This window comes from Rhinolophus sinicus, linkage group LG10, assembly GCF_036562045.2.
Source record: "Rhinolophus sinicus isolate RSC01 linkage group LG10, ASM3656204v1, whole genome shotgun sequence".
Classification (NCBI taxonomy): Eukaryota; Metazoa; Chordata; class Mammalia; order Chiroptera; family Rhinolophidae; genus Rhinolophus; species Rhinolophus sinicus.
In genome coordinates this window covers 11,055,298-11,079,769 of record NC_133759.1, presented here as the reverse complement: position 1 = coordinate 11,079,769, position 24,472 = coordinate 11,055,298, and the positions used below count along the sequence as shown (strand labels likewise).

The following is a 24,472-nucleotide window of genomic DNA, read 5'->3' as shown; positions in this document are numbered from 1 at the left end:
CTGATAACAGACCTGCCCCAAACCTCCCCACCACAGCAGCCATGGTTTGTCTCCCTTGTCTCAATTCTTCCTTCTATGTTTGTGTATGAACGTGAATTAAACATTAAATTAAATTGTGTATTAAATTACTTCCTAAAATTACTTATTTATTAATATCCATGGAATTATAAAATGGAATTACAGTTTTCTTTACCTGTGCTCTCCCTGCCTTGTTTTAATATCAGTATTATGATACTTCATAGAATATCTTGGGAAACATTCCGTCTTTGCTACTCTAGAGCAGTTGGATTATATAGGAATTCTCTGTCCCTTAAAGGTTATATTAATAGCATTCTCCTATAAAACTATCCAGGCCTGGTATCTTTTATTAGGGATAAATATAGTAATTTATATTTCTCTAGAAAAGCATCTATTTCACCTAGATCATTACCTTTATTGGTATATAGTATTATCTTAGTTTTTAATATTCTCTAGTCTTGGAACTATGTCCTTTGTCTTATATGTTTCCACTATTCTTGATCAGGCTTGCTAAACCTTTGTTTATTTACTGCTCGAGGGAAAGTTTATTTATTTCATTCACTAATTCAATATTTTATTTCTAGTTCATTACTTTCTGCTTTTATCTCTACTAATTTCTTACTTTTTTCTTTAGATTTATTTTGTTGTTTCTTTTCTAGTATATTTAATTGTAAATATATTTCACTAATTTTCAGTCTTTCTTGTTCATACTGTATGTAACTAAAGCTACAATGTTTCATCTAATTACTATAATGTCTATAACCCTCAGGTTTTAGTATTCATTGTTGTTTGTTTCTGAATAATTTATAATTTCAATTGTGATGTCTTTAGTACAACAGTTACTTACAAGAGTGCTTTTTGGTGCTTTTGGTTGTTATTAATTGTATATTGTGTGTGAAATATTTCCAAACATACAGGAGAAAAGAATAAGAAAATCAAACCCAATCTGTACCTCACCCAGTTTTATTAGACCTTAACATAATGCCATATTTCCTGTAGACTTTTTTACAGAAATAAAATATTCAGTGCAATTGAGGGCCCTCCTGCAGTTGGCAGAATTCTAAAATGGCACCCAAGATTCCTGGCCCCTTGTGTGCACACCCTGTATAATCCCTGTATAATCCCTCTCATTGAGTGCGGGTGGGCCCGACCTAATCAGGTGAGCCCTTTTTCAAAAGGGTCTATAGTTCAGAGACAGAAGTCAGAGAAGTCCAAAGCTGCAGCAGATGCTCTCTTGATGGCCTGGCCAAAATAAATAAATAAATAAAGCAAACATCTATGTTGTGAACTGCCCATGGAGAGATTCATGTGGCTAGGACCTGAGGACAGCTCTAGAAACTGAGTGACCTCTCAGCCGATTGCCAGCGAAAAAATGGGGACTTCAGTCCTACAGCTGCAAAGAATTGAATCCTACCAATAATTTGGATGAACTTGGAAGAGATCCCAGCCCCAGCCAACACCTTGATTTCAGCAGAGGACCCGGCAAACCCATGTCTGGATTTTGGACCTACAGAAAGTGTGAGATGATAAATGGTTGTTGTTTTAAGCCACTGTGTTTGTGGTGATTTCTTACATGGCAATAAAAAACGAATACACTTCCCTTATTCCATCTTCACTCTCTGCAGAAGAAAAAACATGATTTGGGTGTTTATCCTTCCTGGACATTTTTTAGACTTTGCTACACATTTATGTATCCATCAGATACATAAATTGTTTGCAGATTTTAAGTTCCGTATAGGTAGAAGTGTACTCTACATATCATTTTGCAACCTGCTTTGGTTGCTCAATACCATATGTTGAGCTAAATATCGCTGCTGGGAGATGTCACTCTAGTTTATTTTGATGGCTGAATGGAATTCCGGAGGGAAGGGTGTTCAAGTCTTCCACTGTGACTGTAGATTTGACAATTCCTCTCTCTCTGTCTCTCTGTCTCTGTCTCTGTCTCTCTGTCTCTCTGTCTCTCTCTCTCTCTCTGTCTCTCTCTGTCTCTCTCTCTCTGTCTCTCTCTCTCTCTCTCTCTCTCTCTCTCTCTCTATATATATATATATATATATATATATATATATATATATCCTTTTTAAATATCTTGAGGCTATCTCATTAGATGCATAGATGTTTGGGATTATTACATCTTCTTGACAGAATGAATGTTCTAATATATGAACTATTCCTCTTAAATTTCCCACCTTAAATTCTCCTTCATTTACATTGACTTTAATGATTAATGTTTGTAATTGTTCCTGATGTCTGATTTTATGTTTCTATTTATCATGTATTGTTGTCTCTAATGCCCTCACCCCCCCATACAACAGTCTTTTATTGGATTGCTGGAGTTTTTTTTGTTTTACTTTTCCTTCTTCTAGTTTTTTGGGAGTTACATAGGGACTTTCTTTTTTTTTCCAGTTAATAGCCTTACATTTTTAATACACATACTAATCTCTGATGGCATCAATTATGTTACCTAAATTCTGTGTCTGTTTTGTCCCACCCCATTATTGTCCTTTGCCAGAATCTCTCCCCAGGGTCAGGTACACACTGATGCACAGAAACCCAGGGCTGGGAGCTGAGGAGGTGAGCTTTTGAACTTAGATCTCCTAGGGCATTAGTGTGAGCTCTCCCTGGGTGGGAAGTGGCCCACAACCCTCCCCCCCCACCCCCGGGAGTCCAGTGCCCCAGGAATGAGCTCTGAGAGATGGCTGGTGTTGTCTGTGGTCCTGGCCACCCTCTCTGAGACGCAGCCTGTCTCTGGCCCTGGTCACCCAGCACCTTGCCCCTAACTCACTTCCTCCCAACACATATTGGCCAAGCCCGGCTCTCAGACCCCAGCTGGAAGCAGATGTGTCTGTACTGACTTATGCTCATACACAAGGACACACACCCACATGCCCTTATACAGAGAGAGAGAGAGAGAGGCTGCCATAAGCACTTGACCAAGAGACTGTGGCTGCTGTTGGAGCATAAATGGGGGAAGGGTCCTCCCCTCTAGAGTCTCCAGGACTCACTGCACCGTGACCCCTATACCAAGCTGCACAATGACAGACTTCTGACCCCCAGGACAGAACTGAGTCCTGGACTTTTGAGGAAAGGAGTTCCTTATCAAGTCATCTCTCGCTGTGCCCAGAATTGGTGCTCCCCAAGGGCGGGACCTTAGTCTCTTCTTCCTGTCTCCTGGAGCAGGAGCTCCCCCACTCCCTTTACTTTCCGTGCCTCAGTTTCCCCTCTGTGGTAGCCATAGGCATGCGTCACGTGGACCACCCCTCAGGAAAGAACTTGCCACTCTGCAGTGAGGAATGCAGTGAGCTGACAGCCTCTAGTGGGAACACCTTCAGGACTCACACAGCATTTGAGCCAAGGCCCTGCTCTGTCCGACAGCCCCAGCCACTGACTGAGCGCAAAAGACTTCCTAAGGCGTCTATGTGCCATCTTGGGTCTGGAGCTCACTGTCAGGTTGGCAGAGGCTCTGTCAGAGCTGCATCAAATCTGAGTTCTCCCTGCCCCATCCTGCTTTCTCCTCCTTCATCTTTCACAGGGCTCCCATAACATCCGATAAACTTCTGCAATCTTAACTCTATCATAGCATCTGCTCACTGGTGGACCTGAACTGACACACCTAGACTTGGCACTGCCCCCTCCTCCTCCCCCACCCTCCAGAGCTCTAACTTATAGCCTCCAGAACCAAGGGATAGTGTAGGCCATTTTAGAGCTGGTCCCTCGGCCTATTTTCCCCATCTGTTTTCTTCCTAGGAGCAGCTGCAGCATGACCAGAAGATATTCTCCCTCTCAAGTGCCCCCCTCACTCCAGCAGTATGAGGTTCCCCTGGAGGGGTAGCCCATGTCTAAGTCACTGTGACATCCCCAGTACCCATCACAGGGCCAGGCCAGTGTAGGTGGTGACACATGAGGGATGAAGGAATGCTATTCACTGCATGCTGTTACAGAGGGATGAAAGGAACATTTCTTCTTAAACTACCTGCCTGGGCCTCTCCTGTCCTCCACCAAACCTTGGCGCTAAGCTTGGAGTTGAGATGTGTCTCCTCACAGGAAAAACTGGCTCCCAAGAAGAAGCAGCTTGGGGAGACGGTGAGCACTTCCTATTCCTGGAGCTGTCATCCCTACTCGATGGATAAAAACCTAACGGTGTAGGTCCCTTCAACTCAGAGGCCCAGAGGGCAAAGCTTGTCTGCCTCCACCCAGCAATGTGCATAGCTCTGGAAGGGAAATCCTGGAGCTGTGCCTTTGCCTGGCCCCCGCCATGTAGGCAAAGACCACACTGTGGTCTCCAGACACTCTTCCTACTCTCCCGAAGAACCTGGCTGCCACCATTGAGTTCTTGAGCTGGGAGCCTTGAAGCAATGAGTGCATGACTCAGGGAGGTGCGTGAAAGACTGGGGGAGGCAAGGGTGGCACCCACTGCAGGAATGAGGCAGGCAGCCAGCAAGCCAGGCAGGCTCCAAATGAGTAACTACAGATGCTCTCCCCACTGTGCTTGTCGTGCCTGTCCTCATGGGGGACGGCAAGTGACTCTGCCTCTCTCTCTTTCCCCCCACCTTCTGCACCCTTGTGATTCCTGCATCCGGAAGTGAGGTGGGCTTGAGCCAGAGACGAGAGACAGGTTCCAGGGATCCAGGAGGAGAGACCTCAGAACGGAATAGCTCTGGGGGGAATCCATGCAAGAGGACACAGGGAATCAAGAGCAGAAGGACTCGGGCTTTGGACAGGGTGGAGGGGTGGCGAACAGAGAGCCCAGCCCACCCCCTCGGCAGCCTGCTCCCCCAAGTCCTGCTTCTTATATTCCTCCCCCCACAAGAAGCCTTCCCAGCTCCTCAGACAGGTGAGAGGACGGCTTCCTCCTCAGATCCCACAGGACCCCCCCGAGAGGGCGCCATGGCTGACCCCCCAGCGCCTCCGAACACAGGACTGGACACTTAGTTGAAACATGGTCCAGTTTAGCCTTGGTTAAATTTTGGTAGGGTTTTGTTTGTTTTTGCTGTTTTCTTTTTTCTCTCCTTTCACTTCTGAATTTGTTTTGTGGCTTTTGCTAGGTAAGGAAGGGTGGGTCCCCCAGGAGAACAATTCTGGGAGAACAAAGAAGCAATTTTCATTGCAAAGAATCTGCACCAAAACTCTTCTCCCTTGGTCACGACTTCCTTCCTGGGAGCCTGGGGACTGCAAGGGCATCAAGAGGCCCTGCCAGTCATTCTCAGTACCTCCAGCCCACCCATGCAGCCCTGAGCTAAGGAGGGGGTTTCTTGTGGACCACCCTCCGTAACAAGGGGAGAGGCAGCCCATCCCCCACTGAGAGACTTAAGATTCCCTCCCCCCCAGAGGGTCACGTGGCAAAGTGGGATCTGGCTCCCTCCTATTCCTCAGTCCTCACCCCCACCCCAGCTCTCGAGTACCCCAGATCTCAGTCCTCAGAGAGAGCAGAACTTCTACAGGACAGGGGGCCAAGTACTAATGGTGGGACATCAGCATTCTGCAAGGGGCTAGGTACTGTGTGTGTGTGTGTGTGTGTGTGTGTGTGTGTGTGCACTCAAGTGCACGCAGGAGGAGAGGAGCAGGAGTTTATGAGAGCCAAAGCCCACGGAGCTGCCATTCACATGTAGGACGGCTGGGATACTGCGCCAGCAGAGGTGACTCCCGAATGATTCCACTGCTCTGCTGGAGAATGGATGCCTGAGGAGTATTGTCAGAGTCACAAGGGGAAGCCAGGACCCCCGGCTCCTGAGCTTAACCTAGCCCCCAGCAGTGGGGATAGCTGAGGAGGTGGCTGGTGATTCTTCAAACACTTCCTCCCTGGGGGATTGGGTCCAAACCTCAGAATGGCCAGGGCAGAGGGATCTCACAGTTCCCGTATCTGGGGAAAGGCCTATGCCCGATGTCACCCTGCGGCCGACCCGCCAAGCCTTGGAAGCGGGGCACCAGAGGCGGCCCGGGTCCGGACCTTTCTCTGGACCTCAATTTTCCCGGGCTGTAAAATAGGGCAGGCGGGAGGGCCCTGGTTTTAGGTGGAACGCGGAGCTTGGGCGGCGCGCTGAGAACAGACCTCCCCTCTCCGCGTGAGGGCGCTGGAACTTCGGCCCAGCCTCCCTCCCGGAGGTGCCCCAGCAGAGATGCGACAGGGCGCGGACTCAAATCCTCCCTGGAGCATGACCCTCCAGGTCGTGAAGGATCAGGGAGCCCAGCCGGTGCCGAGGGCGCCACGCCACGTTCCTGGGCCCAGGTGAGGCACCGAGGAACCTAGAGTTGGGACCCACGCGCGCCCTTGCTTGCCCTCGCCCGGCCTGTCCAGCACAAGGGATTAGTTGGGATGACTGAAAATGGAGCGCACACGGGCCCCACCTAGTCCGGGTCGCTTGCAGCCTAGGACACTATGCAGGTGGCTTAGCCCGCAGCCCGCCGCCTGGGGGATAAGTGTCATATCCTGTCTCGTGGTCCTGCCCGGCCTCACCAGCCCTCCAAGGCGCACAAGTGAAAAATCGGAAGGCTGGCCGGGAGGCCTTCTGAAGACGGTGGCTCTGAAGGTGGACGTGCAGAGCGCCCTGGGGCAGAGCTGAGGGGGCGTGCGGGAGTGGAAGACGGAAGCCAGGCGCTTGGAAATGTCGTGAGCCAAGCAGGGAGGAAAGAGACGTGTTAGGGTGTCGAGACTCCCGGGATGCGGTCCGAGGGCGCGAAGGCTTCTCAATGCCTGGAGGCTGAGGACTGACGCATGGGATGGGCGGAGGGAACCCAGGGACTCCCCACTCACCGGGTGCCCCCCAGCCCCGCCTACACCTGCGCTTTGGCCCCGCCTCTGAAGACCCATTGGCTGTGCCTGCCGTCGGTCAGACGAGCCCCCGGGGCCCGCCCCCAGCCCCGAACGGCGCCTCTTAGCTCGGGGGCCACCGCGACAGCGCCACTCTGCCAGGCTTCCCGCCTTCGACCGTGCAGTGTGCCGCCTGCCCGCCCACTACCGGCGTGGTACCAGCCGGCGCGGGCTCAGGGCGGACCATGAGCCCGCAGAGCCCGCCGCCTGCCCGCTGGCTCTGCCTGCTGGCCGGCGCCCTTGCCTGCGCCCTCCGCCCCGCGGTGAGTGTCCGCCGGGCCACCCAGAGTCCCGGCTGCTGGGGGTGGAGTGGGGGCGGCGAGAGCTCAGCCGTCTGTGCGCACGTCTACGTGAGGGGAATAAGAGCACAGAGCACCGGGTCTTGCCTCCGGGCTCCGCCTGGGACCGGATATAGACCCTAGGGGAGGGGTCTCGGTTGCGCGTAGTCCCTCCCTGAACAGCTCGGAGCCCGCTCGGCGCTGTGATCTAGGACACCGGTGGAAGGGCTGCGGTTGCGAGCGGGCTCCACACTTGCCTTCCATGTTGTGGTTGCGGGTGTGCGTGGGGTGGGGAGATTAGTGGATGCAGGGTCGGGAACTGTGATCGAATGAAATGGAAGGTCTGGCAGACAGTGGGAGGGAGCCTGTGTGGGTCGTCGTTGCGTGCTGTGCCGGTTTGGAGGTGTCTGTGGGGCGTTGTGTGTTACGTGGGGAGTGACGGCTCAGCCAAAGATCCAGCGCTGGGGACCCGGGACTTGGAAAGGGATATTGGGGATTAGGTGGGTGACAAGCAGACCCTTCCTGTGCCCTCTCACGGAGCAGAGGTGAAAGGTAGGGAGCCCAAGGTGGAAGGTGGTGGGCAGTGAGGGGTTGGGGGTGGTGTTTATCAGCAAGAGCCAGCCATGTGCATGGGGAAAGCTGAGCAGGGATCAAACAGCCAACAAGCAGTGTCCTCCCTCTTCCTCCCACTTCTGCTTCATTCCCACGTGGGTATGTGTATGCCCCAGACCTGGGCCAGTGTGCCCCATGTGTGGGTGTGTGTGTGTCTGTGGGTGGCTCACCTGGGCTACAGGGCAAATCATGGTTGAGGCAGGAGACATGTGGATCATCTCCCTCTAAGATCAGGGAAGACCTCAAGACACTGAATCTACCCAAGCCCATTTTCTGATGGGCAAAGTGAGGCCTAACAACACCAGAGCCACTCCTGTCTCCTACCAATCAGACTTGGACTGAGGTTGCTCTTCTCTCTGCCCTGACCCCAGGACTTAAGGAATCTGGGGTTGCTGCTTCGGCGGGTTCTAAAACCCAAGTGGGTACCAGATCCAGCACCAGCTCCAGATTGGCTGTCCCATGTTACCTCCCTTACTTTCACTTCCACCAGGGCAGGTTTCCATGTACCTAATGTCTTACACACCTTGAGGATGGGGAACTCATTGCCTGTCCTGGGAGCAGACCTTATGTCAGTTGACAAGAGCTCCCCCTCATCCCACTGCTAGCCAGGAGACCCACCTCTGGAGCACTCAAAGCCTCACGAAGTTCGGGCCCTGAGGCCACAGCTCTGGCACCACTTACAGCCCTGAGTGTCATGGAGCTTCCAGGCCTCAACAACAATCCTCTGGCTCTCCCAACCCTACTTTCCGACCTCTCAAATTCTCCTTGGATGTGCCAGGGATCTTGGGACCATCACTGGCACCCCATTCCCCCATCCCTGGAGGCCTCTAGCCCGGGTGAGGAGTGGTTTTGGTGAGGCTTCCCTTCATGCTAGGTCACATCTGCCTCACCTTCTGCAACAGTCCAAGTCTGGCTCCTCCAAATGCATCTAATTCACTTTGTAACCAATTCTAGCTCCTCCTGCAGGCAGCCTTCCCTGATTGTTCTTTTCCCCTTGGCCCTCCCACCTCTGACCCCACCCTTCAGCCCTACTCACCTCCGAGCCTGGGCTTTTCTGACCATCCCATGGGATCAAGGGCTGAGGTCTCTTCCCCTCCTGTGTGCCCCATAGCCCAGTTCACAGAGGGAGAAGGGACTCAGCAAGGACTGGGTGAGGGCAGGTTGGAATGAAGGACCCAAGTTCCCTCTCTATTTCTCACCAGCCACTTGCTCCTGCACTGAATGGACATCAGGCAATCCTGCTCCAGCCGGACTTGAAGGGGGTGGGGGGGCGGACGTTATCAGAACCATAAAATAGCAGCTGCAAAGTTCAGTTTGAAGGCCCAAGGCCTTATCACTCCTGTTTATGGTGCCCTGACCTCAGCCTGGGAAGGGGAAATCTCTGAACACGGAAGCAAAAAAAAGGAAAGAAAACCTCTAGTGTCTCAAAAGAGGAAGTCCTCCCCAAGGCCACCCGTCCAGCCCTCCACTGCCTGTACCCCCTGGACAGCAGGCACAGGCTCCTCACTGGTAGCAAAACTGATTAGGAGAATGCCCAACCTAATGGTGGGGGGAAGGGTATCACAGAGGAGGAACAGACCCAAGCCCTGCCCTGGGAAGTTTCTCAGCCTGGTGGGGAAGAGCAGAGCCAGTTACCCAGGAAGAAGAACCCAGGTGGTTGTGGGGTGTGGCCTCCCAGAACTGAGTCACTGAGAGGAGCAGTCAGGGAAGGCTCCTTGGAGGAGGCAGGGCAATGCCCTGAAGAATTTGACCAAATGGGCAACCTTCTAGCTGAGACCATAAAACAGCCTCTGTTGGTAGGACCAATGGGCCTGACCTCAGAAGGAAGAGGAAGCCCCAGCTCCCTGCAGAGGCTAGTGGCCCGGGGGTGGGGGAGGCATGGCTCCACTAACTCCTCTGTGAAGTGGGTTGCTGGCCACCTGCCCCTGAAGGCCTCACCTTGCCATAGGCATCCTGCCTCAGCCATCTCCTTCCAGCCTCTCCGGAGACTGTCTGTCCAGTTGCCCAGGCCCTCTTGGCCCCCAGCAGGCCACCCTGTGAGCTTTAGGAAACATGGCTGCAGCTGGGTCAGGCCTCCTCCAGTGAAGTGACAACCTCAGTAAAGCCCGAGCACGGCTTCTAGGGGACTATTCTGGAAGAGCGAGCTCCCATTGGAGGTTTCCACCCTCCCACCCTGGTGGTTTGAATCTCAGCCTTCCCTGATGTTTCTGGAGCTTCCATGAGGAGCCTGAACTGGGGCCAGGAGACCTCGTCCTCACCCCACTCCACAGCAACGGCCAGTTGACCTTGAGAACATGTTTAATTTCTTTGGAAGGGCCTCAGTTTCTCATCACAAAAGGGAGGGTGAAACCCCTTGGCCCAATGTGCGGGAGAAACGGGAAGAGGCCTGGGCCAGAGGCAGCTCCACACCGAGTGGGGCCTAATCTGCCCCTGAGCCTCACAACTCTGCACCGGACTTGGTGGCCTGTCAGGACTTCTGTGAGACCTGAGAGATGAAACTGCTGAGTGAACTGTGTGACAGGTCATTCCTTCCTCTTGATCCCCAGCTTGGGAGCCTCATGGTCTCCTTCTCAGCCCTTTCTTGCCCCCACCTGCCCAGGGCTCCCCGGGGCAGGCAGGAGTCCTGGGGATAGGGGCTGTCCTCATGAGGTGGCCAGATAACTTGGGGGGTAGGTGAGCCTCCAGGCCCAGGTAGGCGATGGGTCCACTCAGGGAGGGCCGGTGGGAGGTAATGTGCCCCCTGTCACAGCGGGCAGCGTCAGTGGCGACCCAACCTGGGCCGAGCCTGCCACTCGCCCGGGCCCCTCACTGTGGCCCTTCTGGCTGTGGATGCAGGAATGGGGCCAGGCGACAGACAAAGCCCCCTCCGTTTCTCTTTGCTCCTTCTGCTCAACCTCCCAGACTCCACCCTCCCTTGTGTGACATCCCAACACAAAGCAGTTCTCACTGCACCTGGGAAGGTGTGCAGTGCATGCAAACCCTCACATATTTTAGGCATATTTCAGAAAAAGAGACACAGTTTAACCTCTCCACCACATGATGGTTGCTTTTTTTTTTTAACTTTTATTTTGAAACTTTTCAGACATGCAAAACAAAGTAGAGATTAGTATAATGAACATGGAAATACCCACTCCTTGGAGTGACATTAGCAAAATGGCAGTACAGGAATTTCTAGCACTCATCCCTCCCAATTCCTCGGTTTGACACTTACCAGCCTTTAACAATTAATATTTGCCTCATTTGCTTTTATTGGCTGAAGTATTTTAAGATAAATTACAGACATCATGACCTCTTATCCCAAATCATTTTAAGGTGCATCTCTAAAACCAACGGACATTTTCCTATATAACTATGATAACTAACAAAATTAATAGGTTCCTTAATATCTAGCATTCAAATCTCCCCAAGCAGCCTTGAATCAAGCATCACAAGACACGTGGTGATATTTTCAGGGGTTTTGGTTTCACTGCAAGGAACTTTCCTGCCTGTCGTGAAGGGACGGTAGAGCTAGCTGGGTGAGAAGCGCGGGGACCTTGGGCAGTGTGCGTGAGCATCGAGCTGAGCTGCCCTGGACAGGATTTATATGCACCCCCTCTGATGTGGCTCACGATATGAGGGTCCATATCTCTCAGGAAGTGCCTCTTGCTATCTTAAAAACAAGTTCTTCCTGCACAATGGGTTCCCAGAGAAAGGAACGTGGTCACCAACCAACCCCTGTGTCTGGAGGACTCCCAGTCTTATGGTTCCCTGTACTGGCGCCCAGCCTCCATAGGTGACCCCAACACCAACGTCACCCACAGACATCGTGTTTGTAACCTGAGTCCTCTTTCCCCAGGGGTGCCCAGGATGACTATCAAGGGACAGGATTTAAACCTGAATCCCTGGTGTCCCCACTTCACTGGCCATTCCCACCGTGAGCCTCTGCAAAGAAACCCTGAAAGACTCTGTGTCCCTAAGTAAACCTTGCAAGAAGGGCCCTTAGATGAGACCCGACTCCACCCCAAGCTGAACGTCTCTTTGCTTGTGTTTTCAAGTACCAGGAGCCCGTGTCCTGGTACCACTCTGAGCTGTGGAAAGTTCTGTCTTGCCCCAAACCCATACCTGCCTCCCTGTCTCCCCCTCTGCCTCACTGCCCCCCTCCCCACACACACAAATTCTCATTCCACCCTTCTCCTTCCCAGAGCTCAGCCTTCCCCAAGGGATGGCGTGGTTGGCAAAATATGGATTTGCAGACGGGAAGATTCGGATTATTGGTGACAGGATGTAAAACTACAGGGCGGTGCAGAGAAATGACTGTAGGAGGGGGCGAGGGGAACTGTGAGTCTCGAGACCTCTCCTCTGGTGGGCACAGCTGCCTGGGTATTAAGGCTGGGGCTGGTCCGGTGGTGAAAGTTAGATCAGCCTGCATGAGGGGTTGGGCTGGCTTTGGCAGTTACTGCTGACACTTCTTACTAGTCCCCTAGTATGCTTTACATGTTAGCCTCGATACAACCCTAGAAGTAGGTGCTCCTGTCATTGTCCCTGTTTTATAGATGAGGTGGGGTGACTTGCCCAAGGTCACCCATTCAGGAAGTGGCAGTCTGCGTCCAGAATCTGTGGACTTAACTAGGCTCTGCCATCTCACTAAGAAGAGCTGCTTCTTCCAAAGTGGCTGTGGCATGCCACATGCTGCCCTGAGAATTTAGAGATAATTTTTAACTAGTTAAATCCATAAATATGAAGTGACAGCTCGGGAAATGGTCACACATGTCGACACCCATGTAGCCACTACCTAGATCAAGCGATTACACATTCCAATGACCTCCCCCCACAAAGTGTTGCCTATGCCCCTTCCCAGTAAGATGAGGTCTCATTTCAACTTGGTTCCCTGTCCTTTGCAAAGCATGTTTCTCCTCTTTTCTGAGACTTCTGGATTACATGATCTACCTTACCTTCCTGGTCCCCTGCCCTTTTCTCTTACTCCTTCTCTCCTCTCCCCTCTGCCTCCTCTGAGGCAGGCTCTCCATGTCCTTGCCAATTGCAACACAAAAGCCAAAGTGAGGGGGGAGCCTGGGAAGCCGGGTTGTGGTTCTGTGTGCCTTTGATCACACTGCTTTCTCTCTGGGTCCTCAGTTTCCCCCAGTGACTCTTCACAGCCCCATGATTTCAATTGAGGAGGGCTTAGATAAATCATAAGCTATGAGATGGTAATGGGGGAATGGTGCGTGGGACTACTTCTCAGCCCCCTTCCCTTTGTTCCCCAATCCCTGGCCTCCTCCAACCATCCTGGGCAGGAAAAAAGAGCTCTCTTTGGACAAACCTCAAAAGCCCAATCCCCTGTGGTGGCTCCCAGTGCTTGGTGATTTTCAGGCAGGGAGATCTTTCTCCTATCTCACCTAATCCAGCCTGCTGCATTTTCGATGCCTCTGAGACCAGCTGCCTCTGGGAGGGACTCCTGTGCCCCCAGCACACTGCTCTGTCTCCCTCTGTTCCACCTGCCAGAGTTCTCTGGCCCTGGATGAGGCTGGGGGTTCTGCTTTGAGGCCAGTAGCTGTGGTCTCAGGCTCCCCTTGAGGGGATTGGGTATGGCCCACAACACATGACGTGGGCCCACCCTGTATTTCTGAGACCCTAACATCTAACCACTTCAAGTTCCAGCATCTTCACTCTCCCCACCCACAACCCCAGCCTTTGCCCCAAATCTCAGGAGCCCCACGTGGAGAGGAGAATGCAGGGCTTTCTCCCAAGCCCCTCACACTGGGGATCATAGCTGAGCAGGTGGAATTAACAAATTTTGGTTAATCCCTGCCCCCAATCAGAAACTCAGGATTCTCCTGCCACCTCACTTTCTGGTCACCTCCCTGCTCCGGCAAATACCACGGCAGGGGACACAGAGGACCAGGATTAAAGAGATGCTGCAGACATCTTCACTCTGGCCTAGGTCCCTTCTACTGGATTCAGGATCTCCTGTCATACAGAAGGTGTTGGGGACCCAGTATGTCCTGAAACTCTAGCCTCAAACCAACTGGAAGTTCAGGCTGACTTTAGGCTCGCTTGGAGCTCAGCTCAGCACAGAAATTGGTGAGGCCTTGGAAGAAAGCCCTGCTTTTTCCTCTCCACATGGGGCGTCAGGAGACAAGTTGAGAGACGGTGAGCAGTGGTGAGATTAGGAAGGGTCTTGAATGCTGATTTTGAAGTGTGGGCTTTGATTCCTAGGCCGTGGGGACCCTGAGAGATTTGAAGCAGGAGAACGAGAGTGGGGATCACACTGTACAAAGGTCCCTCAAGCTGAAGGTGGTGGGGCTGAAAGCTGCTGCACCAGTCCAGGAACTGATGAGGCCTGGCCCTTGTCTGTATCTCCCAGCTCGTTTCCTGATGCTCCAGGGCCCCAGGCTGCAGCCATACCAGACTTCCTGCAACCTTGACTGTATTAGGCATTTTCATGCCTCCATGCTTCTGTACACACCGCTGCTTTCTGGAATGCTCTTCCTCCACCTCTAATTTCCAACTCTTACACATCCTCCGAGGTCCACCCACCTCTACTATCCATTCTCTATGAAGTCCACACCCCAGCTATATCCTACCCTGGAACCCTTCCATGGATCAGAAGGCTTGCCTGTATCCGGCTGGGAGTTTTCCAACTTTGTGTGTCTGGAGTCCAGAGGGATAATGAGGATGTTTAGAACAGAGAAATAAGTGGAAGAGGAAGTCCGAAGTCTGCCTGAATTCCTCAGTGATAAGGCTACAGGGAGCTGCCCTGGCCCCGTCCCCCAAAGGGCAATGGTTGACCAGATGGCCCTAGGCAAGGCAGTGGCGCAGGATTGATGGTGTCCAGACTAGCAGTCAGAGACTTCAGTTTGTTCTGGGAATGTGCATTTGCTGGATGACCTCAGGCCTCTCTTTGGGTTTCTATGTCCTCTACCCTTCTCCAGATGGGGCCCAACACTCAGCTAAATTGTGGTGAAGACAGAGCTCATCTTCCATACCACCCCCACTTTATTCAGAGATATCCCCGGATCCTGGGTTATCCTGGGGACTCTTGCTTCCAGCTCTGCAAACTGCCTCTCGGGAAGGGCTCCATGGCTGTGCTGCTGGGGGAGCAGAGCCGGCAAGAGAAGTTGACCCAACACCCTTCCATCCTCAAAGAGTGGCAGGCAGAAGTTGTCATGAATCATGCGATGCCTTCCGTGATTGGAAAAGACATACCTCTGGGCAAATAGCATGGCCACAGCCCTGGCGTAAGAGGGCCCAGCCAGTGAGGACATCCGTTGTCCTGTCCTCAGAGCACAAGTCTGGACTCTTCTGGTTACAGGGACAGAAAACTCACCTAGCTCAAGCCACAGAGAAAGCTATTGAGTCATGTTGCTGGAAGAAGGACTGGTGTCAGGCATGGCTGCATGCCAGGGCTCAGATAATGTCAAGAGATTCTCCATCTCTCTATTCTGCCGTCAGTTATGCGGTCTTATCATTATGTTCCACTCGGCAACAAGATGGCGGCAGTAGCTCCAACCCCTGAATCCCTTAAGATTTCGAGGCCAGTGGGAAAGAACAGATCCACTTGCCTAATTGCTTAATCCAGAGTCCCAGGAATGAGCCTCCTGGCTCTGAATAGCCTGACTTGGGCCATGTGCCGACACACACTGTGGCCAGGGATGCTCTGACTGGCTCAAGCCTGTCACATGTTGATCCCCTAGAAGAGGGTTTGTCAGGACTCATGTACTAGGAGTGGGGAAGGAGGTGGTTTCCCAGGTAGAGATGAGGACGTGGCACTGGAGGAGGGTAATGGATGGTAGAAAGGAGCAACAACCAATGTCCACTGCCATCCATCCTGCTTTCGTGTTGTGGGATGATAAGAGGTTAGAATGGGCAGGAGAGGCAGGCGAGGCTGGGACGGGGCCAGAAGGCTGACTGAACCCTGTTGCTGAAGGACAGCGGGGCTGAGAAGGTACCTCGGAGAGAAGCAGGCTCCAAGCAAGCGAGGTGGTGGGACACAAGCCGGCATGGCCAGTCCCCAGGTTCCTCTTCCAGAGGCCACATCTGGGACCCATCTGGTCACCCCTCTTCTCATGCCTGAGCAGAAAGAGCTGGCCACGTCCCTTAAGACCGAGATGTCAAGTGTTTCATTCTTGGGAACCCTTATGGGCAAGAGAGGAAGGACATGACCCAAAGAGGGCCCACAGCACATTTCCTTGAAGTCTTATAGCTTGTCTTTTAAACAGTTACACAAATAACTGCATCCTGCTCCAAATAGATCCATGTTACTGCCAAGTTTTACATGATTTGCCAGCTAATGTCTTTACCCCAATTGGCTGGTAAAATTAACGGTCCAAGATGGAAACCACATTCACTGAGTGACTTCCAGGCCCGTGGCACATAGGTGAGTGAGGTCTGGGTGCTGGAGAGTCTGAAAGACATTTTGGACAAGGAGGCCTTCTCTCAGACCTGGGCTTGGTCAGCTGTGGTGCTTAGCTGGGAAAGCTGGGGACCTCTGTGACAATGAGGCTCCATCAAAGCCTGCAACAAAGGGACTCAGCTCTGTGGCTTCTCGGGCACTGAGTTGTCCGGCTTCAGCTTGGACCTCCAACCCCAACTCCCTCTATAGCAATGGAGAGTTCACTGGTACCTGGGCACTTATTTCTCAGTGGGGTCAACTCACTGAGAACAATGGTCAGACTCACACCTTGGTGCCTACAGGCCAGAGAGGGACCCCCCCCCCCAAAGGAAGGAACTGAGGGAAAACTAGACCACCTACGTCTCCCCACACCCCCACTGCTAAAACCCATTAAGTCAACAGGGAAGGTGACTAAGACCCATTTAGCCTACAGGGAAACTGAGGTCCAGGAAAGGTGAGGTCCCATGGTGGGAAGGACAAATTGGAAGAGACACTGAGAATCTCTGATTCTGGTGTAATCTTGCTGGACTCTTCCCCACAGCCGTGTTGGGGACTGTGACATTCTCCTCCCTAGGCAGAGATGAGGAAACTGATACGGAGTTTCTAAGGGTGACAGCCATTTCCCTAAAACCAACGTGACAGTCAGAAGCTGCCACCAGCCCAGCAGTTCCTCCATGGAGGCCTTCACCTGCCCTTCCCCACCCAACGGCTCCCAAAACATGAATTTTCTGGCTATTCCTGGGCATCGATCACTACTGGGCATTCATCCATCACTCACATGTTGGCCCCAGAGCCAGTGTCCCCCTGACACACAGGTCTGCCCCACCATTGATGGGTGCAGGAGAGGTGAGGGGAGAAGCTTGAGTTTTCCCATCCCTTCTCCCCACCTCCCAGAAACAGAGGCCTAGCGTGATGGCAAGCCATTCCTAGCAGGGCTTTTCTTACTTCCTTAAATGTCCCCCCTCAATAGATCTGACTTAGCTTGAATTATTTAGAAGCTAAGAAGGAGACCGTTGAGGTCTGGGCAAGGAGGGCCGGTGTGCCCTTCCCAGCTGGTGACCCAGGAGAGTGAGCATAGGCACCTAGAGAGGGGACAGAGGCTGGAAGATGCAGCCGGACTCCAGTATTCCACCCAGGCCTGGCCCTAGCCACTGGAGGCCAGGGTCCACCTCCCGTAACGAGGTAGCAATATCTGGGCCCCACCCGTCCATGGAGACTAAAGCAGGGACAGAGGACTCCCAGCCCTCCCACCCAGCTGGAGAATGGCAGAGTCTCCATGGATAGCTCGGGGCTCCAAGACAGACCCTCTCTCCTCTGTCCAGGTCGTGTGACCCACAGAGTCCAAGTTGTTACAGCCGCAGTTGTTACAGCCGTGGTTGGGGGAGCCACCAAGAAGCCGTGACAGGATCCTCAAGCAGATCAAGCTTTGGGGGTGGTGGACCCATTTGGGGGACATATCCAGGTCAAGGTCAGACTTCAGTCTGGAGTGAGGCTCGGGATTCAGTTTGCGATTGCGATTGGGGTTCAGTCTGGAACTTGGAGCAGTCCAGCGACCGGGCCTTGCTTGGCCCATGTTCCTGGAGTTTATGGACACGAGGTGGGTCATGGACGAAGCTGATGGGTCCCCTCCCTGTCTGTCCCCAGAGCGGCTGGGCGTACGAGCTGCAGTGGGAGGTGTGCGACTTCATGCGGATGATTGAGGCGGAGCGTAAGCAGTGCCTGGAGGATGCCCAGCTGGAGGACGGGATAGAAGGTGAGGCCCCCTGGTGGGAAGACGGGCGCTGCAGACCCCCAAGGAGTCCCACCGCTCATGTCGTGAGCCCACATCCACATCCTATCCAGTCCACATTGTTGGAGAGGGGTAGCACCAAGCTGCTTCTGGGTGGTGAGGAGAGGATGCTGGGAGAAGTTGGGGAGCCAGATGGAAGAAGGAAGGCGCTAACACACCTCCACGTTCCCATCGTCCACCCCAGGTCTGGGGAGCTCCCAGCTGTTAGCTGAGGAGGGCATTCTAAATTGGGGTTCTCAAAACTTAGTGGAGCCAAGTCTGTCTTTGGGGGTCCCTACCCCTCTTCTCCAGGAAAGGGGGGGATGATGTCCATGGCTGCCAGCCCACCCAAGGTCGGAGGCCCAGGGCACATGGTGGGGGCCTCTGACAGTGAGGCCTCCTGGCCCAGCCCAAAGAAGGGTTGGGGTAGCTCTGCTGGGAGCGCTCCTAGGTCCGGTTTCTCAGCCCCTGACTGAGTTGCAGCTGAGATGGGGACAAGTGGCCCCAGCACACCATACTCTGGGATTAAGCCATTGTACTGTTAGCATCTCAGAGGGAGAGCAGAAGACATTTGGGGACCACATGGAGGCTCCAAGCCACCTCGGCAGTCTGGGGCAAGAAGGGGCAGTAGGCTAGTTTGCCCAGGTTTGGAATACTCACCACAGGGCTGGGGGGGACTGAGGCCCAGCTTCTTCCTCTCAACCCTAGGCTCTGACACCCAGAGGTGACACCACACACACGGGCCCTTAGGCACACACACGGATTTCTCTATCCCAACCCACCCTCAGCAGGTCAGAGGAACCATCAGCTCATTATTTTGCTGATTAGGCGAGTCAAGGTCAGACTCAGAGGCTGAACACATGGGGCCCCCGCTCCTCCTCCTCAGGGGGTCTGAGGGAGCTCCAGCCTGGCAGTGTGAAGGGTGGTGCCAAGGGCACCTTCAGGTTGACACTGCGCAGCTGCCCAGACCCAGCACCCAGCAGGGCCTTTGGATCAGATGACAGCACCCTCTACCCTTCACTCCGCCCTCTCCTCCCCCCGCCCCCCCAATGCGCTGCACTTGGCTCAGCCACCCTGGGCTGAGAAGGGAGGACATACAAAGGGCTTCCTTCAAAAGGAGACACTCGAGCCAGATTGGGAAGGGTGGGCAGGATTTGGAGAAGCAGAGAGCTGGGAAGGTGGGAGGCACAGAGACAGACTGCCCTGGGGAGTGGGGGGTGGGTATGGGGTTCCAGGATCACTGAGAGGGAGGGGGAGGGCTGGAGAGTGAGGTGCCTGCTCTGGGGCTCCCTCCCAGGCCGCCTCCCTGAGGCCGAGCTTCAAGTTACATAACAACCTTGCTCAAGAGCAAGGAGCATCTTTAACGTCTTCCTGGCTCTCCAGGCCCCTGCCACCTCTGAGGCTGAGTTATGTAACCCCTCCTGGGTCCTTCCTTCTTGGCTCTGGTGCCCAGCTCTCTGCCTCCTGCACCTGAGTGTGTAGCCTCGCCTCCCCCAGCTCTCAAGGAGGGACAGCCTCCTGTCTCCTGGGGCACTGAGGCTGAGGCCTGGGTCGAAGGGTAGCTGGACCTGCCCACTGCCTATGCTCCCCGCCCCACCCCACCAGGGCAGGGAGGCAGGACCGGGCTGCAGACAGGCCTCCACAGGTCCCAACTGGGGCATCCGGGATCATAGGCTGCTCAGAGAGGCCCCAACCCCAGACTCTAGGCCGCACTGCATCGCTCCCTGGACCCCAGGGCAGGCCACCCTCGTGATCCCAATGAGGTTATTGCTGGCACAGGCTGTCTGTCAGGTGCCAACACTTTGTCACCAGGCAGCTGGCCTGAGATCCAGAGGAGGGCAGGCATGAGTCAGGGGCAGTGAGTCCGTCTGCTCAGGACTTGTGTGGGGCTCTGTGCATGTTCGTGCACTTCCAGGTGGGTGATCCTGGCCCCACCATGTCTGTCTGGTTCTGTGTCTGTACCCCTGGGGTCCGCAGCTCCATGTCTGACTGTCTGTGTGTCGGGATGTGTGTCTGTGTAAGCCCGAACATGCCTGGATAGGTCTGCCTGGTAGGCTGTGTCTCTGTGTTTTGGTGTGTGTGTGTGTGTGTGTGTGTCAGTGTGAATATCTACAATACACCCAGTCATATCTCTGCATGTGTGTCTATGAGTTGTGCGTGTATCTGTCTGTGCCTGTGTTTGCTTGTGTCTGGTCTTTCCGTGTCCAAGTAAGCATACATGTATGTATGTTTGCATGTGTGTCTGGGGTTCCATTTGCCTGGGAGGGTTGTCAGAGTGTGTCTCTCTCTGGACACACACGTCTATAAAAATGACCCAGCAGAGGCTTCCACTCTGCTTCACTACCCCCACCCAGGCTCCAGGTGGAGCTTTCTTTCCTGTTGAGGGGGCAGCCCCCGGGGGCACACACAGCCAGCCTGGGCCCTTGTCTCCGTGGGCCTGATAACACATGTGGTGGGACCTGTGAGGTCTCCATGGGGCAGGCACATGGAGAATACTCCCAGGGCACAGCCCAGGACAAGAGGCCCTCCGGGTGCCCAGCAATTTCTTGGCTGTCACCTCCTTCTTGACTTCCCAACCCCGCTGCCCCCTGCAGGAAGCTCCTCTGACCACATTCCCTGCTGGCCTCTCTTCCCTGACTCCCCTGCCCTACCCGCTGTACCCCGGCACAGGTCACAGTCCAGCCCTGGTGATTCCTTGAGGCCAAGTGTGGCCTCCCCAAGGGCAGGGCTCGGTCTCTCTCTCCTTTGTGCTCAGAAGCTGAGTTCAGGGCCAGAGACCCAGCTCCAAATCTACTCCCTGACCTGTGTCGCAGCTAAAGACCCAGAGAGCTAAAGTCTGGCGAGGACCCAGACACAACTACCGGCCTGCAAAGCAGGGTGTGTCCAAGGCTGTCAGAGAGGGCTAAACAAAGCCCAGCAAAGCAAACTCCCCAGGGAATCAGCACTGAGCACTTCAGAACAGGAGTGCTGGCTTTGCTGGAGAGGGGGCATGTGAACAGACTGCACCATTCACCCCTGCACTAGTGACCTAATTGCTCTATGGCTCAGGAACGCATCTATAAAATGGAAGTGTTCAGTAAGTTATTTGCGGAAAGAGGGTGAAACAGTGCCTCCCACATAAAAAGCTATGTAAGTGTTGGCTGGTATTATTAACAGTCTTGAACCACTAGCAGGATTTGACTGGCCTGAAGGGCCCTTCCGTGGCCTCCAGAGAGGCTGGCACAGAAATGGAGGAGGGACAGGGAGCCAGAGCGAGGCCACAGAAGCCTCAGGACAGGGTGAGGGATCCCCAAGGAAGGCGGGCTGTGCTCTTCGGCCAAGCCCTAGGGATCCAGGTGTTCTTGGCCTTCAGCAGCAGGTACCACCTGGCTGCTGCAGTCATGGAAGGTACCCCTCCTCACTGCCTGACCCCTCCAGCATTCAGAGTCCTGAAGCTCTTCCTCAAGTGGGGACATCTTCCACCTCCGCTTCCCAGGCCCCCTTCTTGGGAACTCATGAACCTTCGGACCTGGGCTGGGCTGGGCTTGGCAGAGCTGTCGTTGACTTTGGCTCAGGGGTTGGATTTTCCGAGCAAATCTATGGGACTGGCAGTGTTGCAAAGAGACAATTAAACCTCCCTCAGGGGAGGGGACCCAGAGGAACCCTAGTCCCTGAGGGGCACCCAGATCCTGAACTGACAAAACCACGGCCTATGCATCTGCTTATTAAAGCAGACCCCTAGAGACCCACTGTGCACCCTTCACCCACCAGGCCCTCAGGCTAGTAGGTACGTGATGGAGAACACAGCCGGTGATGCAGGGTTTTCTCAAACTCACCCCCTGACCTCTACAGTGCCCATCACAGTTCACAGTTCGGCTGAGTTGGGGGCTTGCGTGTTGCCTTGTGAGTTTTATGAAGACTCTTCAAGAACTAGCTGAACCCCAGTGTATCCACCACCCCACTGTAAACACTTCCTTTTTATAAAATATGGTTTCTCGTACCTCCTTTACTGTCATAAAATGAACATGCATTCAGGACACACGCATTCATTGTTTTTAAAACGACGTTCTAGTTGTAATGGAAAAGAAAGTGATTTATAATAAAATACTCTTTACCTACTCAGGCCCGAACACACTAAAAGATAAGAAGACATAATATGAAGGTTGATATAGTCACAAATTCAGGGGATGGAGAGCTGTAAATATAGATTGGTCTACACGTTGCATCACTGACTCGCATATCACGGGCAGCACTGCTGTAGGTTATGTGATTTTCCAGAACATTAAACAACTCTTGGTAAAGTTTAGAACAGAACAAAGCCCAGCCTTCTTTCCCTTTACTCAGTAGCTACACTCCGGGAAAACTCTGTGTATGATGTTAAACCTGTACCATAAGTGCCCTGTGTTTATAAATGAAATGGAGTGAGAGTCCAGGCTCTGGTTGTTACCAAAGGTTTTCACCAACACAAAGGCCATTGGCTGATTTGAAAGTCTTGCAGAAGCTGCACAATTCATCAATGTGTGGGACCATGCAGGACCTGACCCCTGCTGCTGGTCAAATGCAGGGTGAGGCCCCCAGTCTCCAACAAATGAACCCCCCACTGCTGTTCAAACACTTCTGGGGGTGCGCCGTCCTCACTGAGGACCCTGGAGCTGTAGTTAGGCCTCTTCCCACTCCCAGTCAGGACAGCCCCTGTATAGTCTGGGCAGGGCTATGCCTCCCCTCGCAGAGGAGGGAGAGAGTGGATGCCTGGAAGCTCAGGCCCCGAGGCTGGAGGCACCATGCTGACCCATGTGTCCTCTGCCTTTACCCCACAGGCTGCAGCAAGATGTGGGACAACCTCACCTGCTGGCCGGCCACCCCTCGGGGCCAGGTGGTCGTCTTGGCCTGCCCCTTCAACCTCTCCCCCATTCAAGGTAAGAGCCTGGCTTGAAATGAGGGGGCTGGGTGGCACAAGTGGCACCCCACCTAGAGTGGGGATTCATCTCTCAAGAAAGTGAAAAGGCAAAGAAAAGTCGTCAAAGGGGAACCAGGGAGGCTTCCTGGAAGAGGATGCACTAGCATTGAAGGACTCGTGGGATTTGGTTAGCTCTTCACATAAAGATAAGCAAGTGGGAAGGGCTCACTAAATATTTGCTTAGCAATTAATAATAGATTGACAGATACTTGATTAAATTATGGTTCCCTTGTTCTTGTTGTTTTGGCCTGCTCATGATTCAGTCTTTCCCTGCCTAGGGCTGGTGACCTCTTGGGCTCCAGGAAGCCACCGCATGGCTTTGCTTACACACCTTGTCATGTCTGCTTAAATGAATGTTCATATATAAGGCAAAAAGGAAAAGTAAAGGGGGAGCCGCTTGAGGAAGTGGGCTTTCTTGCTATTGAGTAATTAAAGAGGCTTACAGCACAATGTGGTCAGCCATTTTCATTCAGTGAATGTTTATTCAATACATACTAGTGTGACAGGCACTGGGCTAGACAAACACAGGTAGCAGGGGTGGGGGATAAAACAGCCACACTGTCTGCCCACAGGGAGCTAACATTCTAGTTGGAGAGACATTTAGCAAGACAACAGACACACGTGTCCTAAATGGTCAGCAGTGCTGGGAGGGAGAAGGGGTGGGGAGGTGCAATGTAAGGCAGGTGTTCGCAGATGGGCAGCTGGAGACCTGGAGTGGGGGAAAGAGCCACTGCGAAAGATCCTGAGTGGGGGCGGAGGATCATTGAAAGAGACAATCAACACTTGTGGGATGAGGAGGGTTGAGGTGGAAACAAGGCTGGGATGGGGAATCCTGGGGAGGGGGAGAGCTGGAATGGGGACGACTGGGGGAAGGGCAGGACCTAGACGAGGATTCAGAGGGAGAGCAGAACGACTCTTGGGCATCTCGCACTCCAGGTGGCCTTTTCCTCTCTGGACCTCAGTTTCCCTGTTTGTAAAGTGGGCACGGCACGGGAGGTAGACCAAACGGTTTCTTTGGGGCAGGCCAGTGTTGCCCCCCAGTGTTCGGTTGTTGTGAGCTCAGCTGTGAAGGAGAGACCCTGATGCCCTGCCTGAGGAATCTGGGAGCAGTCACAGGTGTGTCATTTTCCAGTCTAGAGCCCACCTAGCCCAGGACTCCTCCAGGGGAACCCAGCACCTGGGCAGGCAGGAGATGAGTTACTCCGCTGGGTCTCATAGAGTCCCACCAGCAGAACCTAGCAACCAGCCTTCTCTTGGATCCCTGAAGTGCTTGCTAATTGCATCCCTCCCTGATGCTCTGCTAATTACATTCCTCCCGCTGGCTCTTCCTTCTGGTCCTGCTGGAATTGTCAAGGCCGCTCCTTTACTTGAGAACCTGGACTCCAGCCTACCATCTGCCTAATCCTGAGGAGATCAGCCTCAATGGGGCCCACACAGTGTCTGTGTAGATAAGAAACCGGCAGCCAGCCCTTCCTCAGGCGGAGTCAGCCTCTCACCAGGACCCAACTAGTGGCAAGCTGAATATGAAAGAAAATTTAGCCCCCATCATCAATCAGCCAGATCCCCTTGTGCAGTGAACAGCCTGCACAACTCTACTTGGCGGTCCTACTCTCTGGAAATGATGGCGAGAAATAAGATACTGGGTTAGGGGCTGAAAATGTAAAGAGGGTGTGTTTTCCTGGGC

The 24,472-nt window shown here is 53.4% G+C and overlaps 1 protein-coding gene across 2 annotated transcripts in view; it reads left to right on the top strand.

Moving 5' to 3' along the window:
- The first annotated feature begins 6,874 nt into the window (after positions 1 to 6,874).
- VIPR1 (vasoactive intestinal peptide receptor 1) overlaps positions 6,875 to 24,472 on the top strand; it is a 31,353-nt gene continuing 13,755 nt past the window's right edge. For both annotated transcript variants that reach the window (XM_019727544.2, XM_019727542.2), the window contains exons 1-3: positions 6,875 to 7,086; positions 17,729 to 17,837; positions 22,649 to 22,747. In XM_019727544.2, coding sequence (XP_019583103.2) covers positions 7,009 to 7,086; positions 17,729 to 17,837; positions 22,649 to 22,747 — 286 coding nt within the window. In that variant the 5' untranslated portion in view covers positions 6,875 to 7,008. The remainder of the gene's footprint in view (positions 7,087 to 17,728; positions 17,838 to 22,648; positions 22,748 to 24,472) is intronic.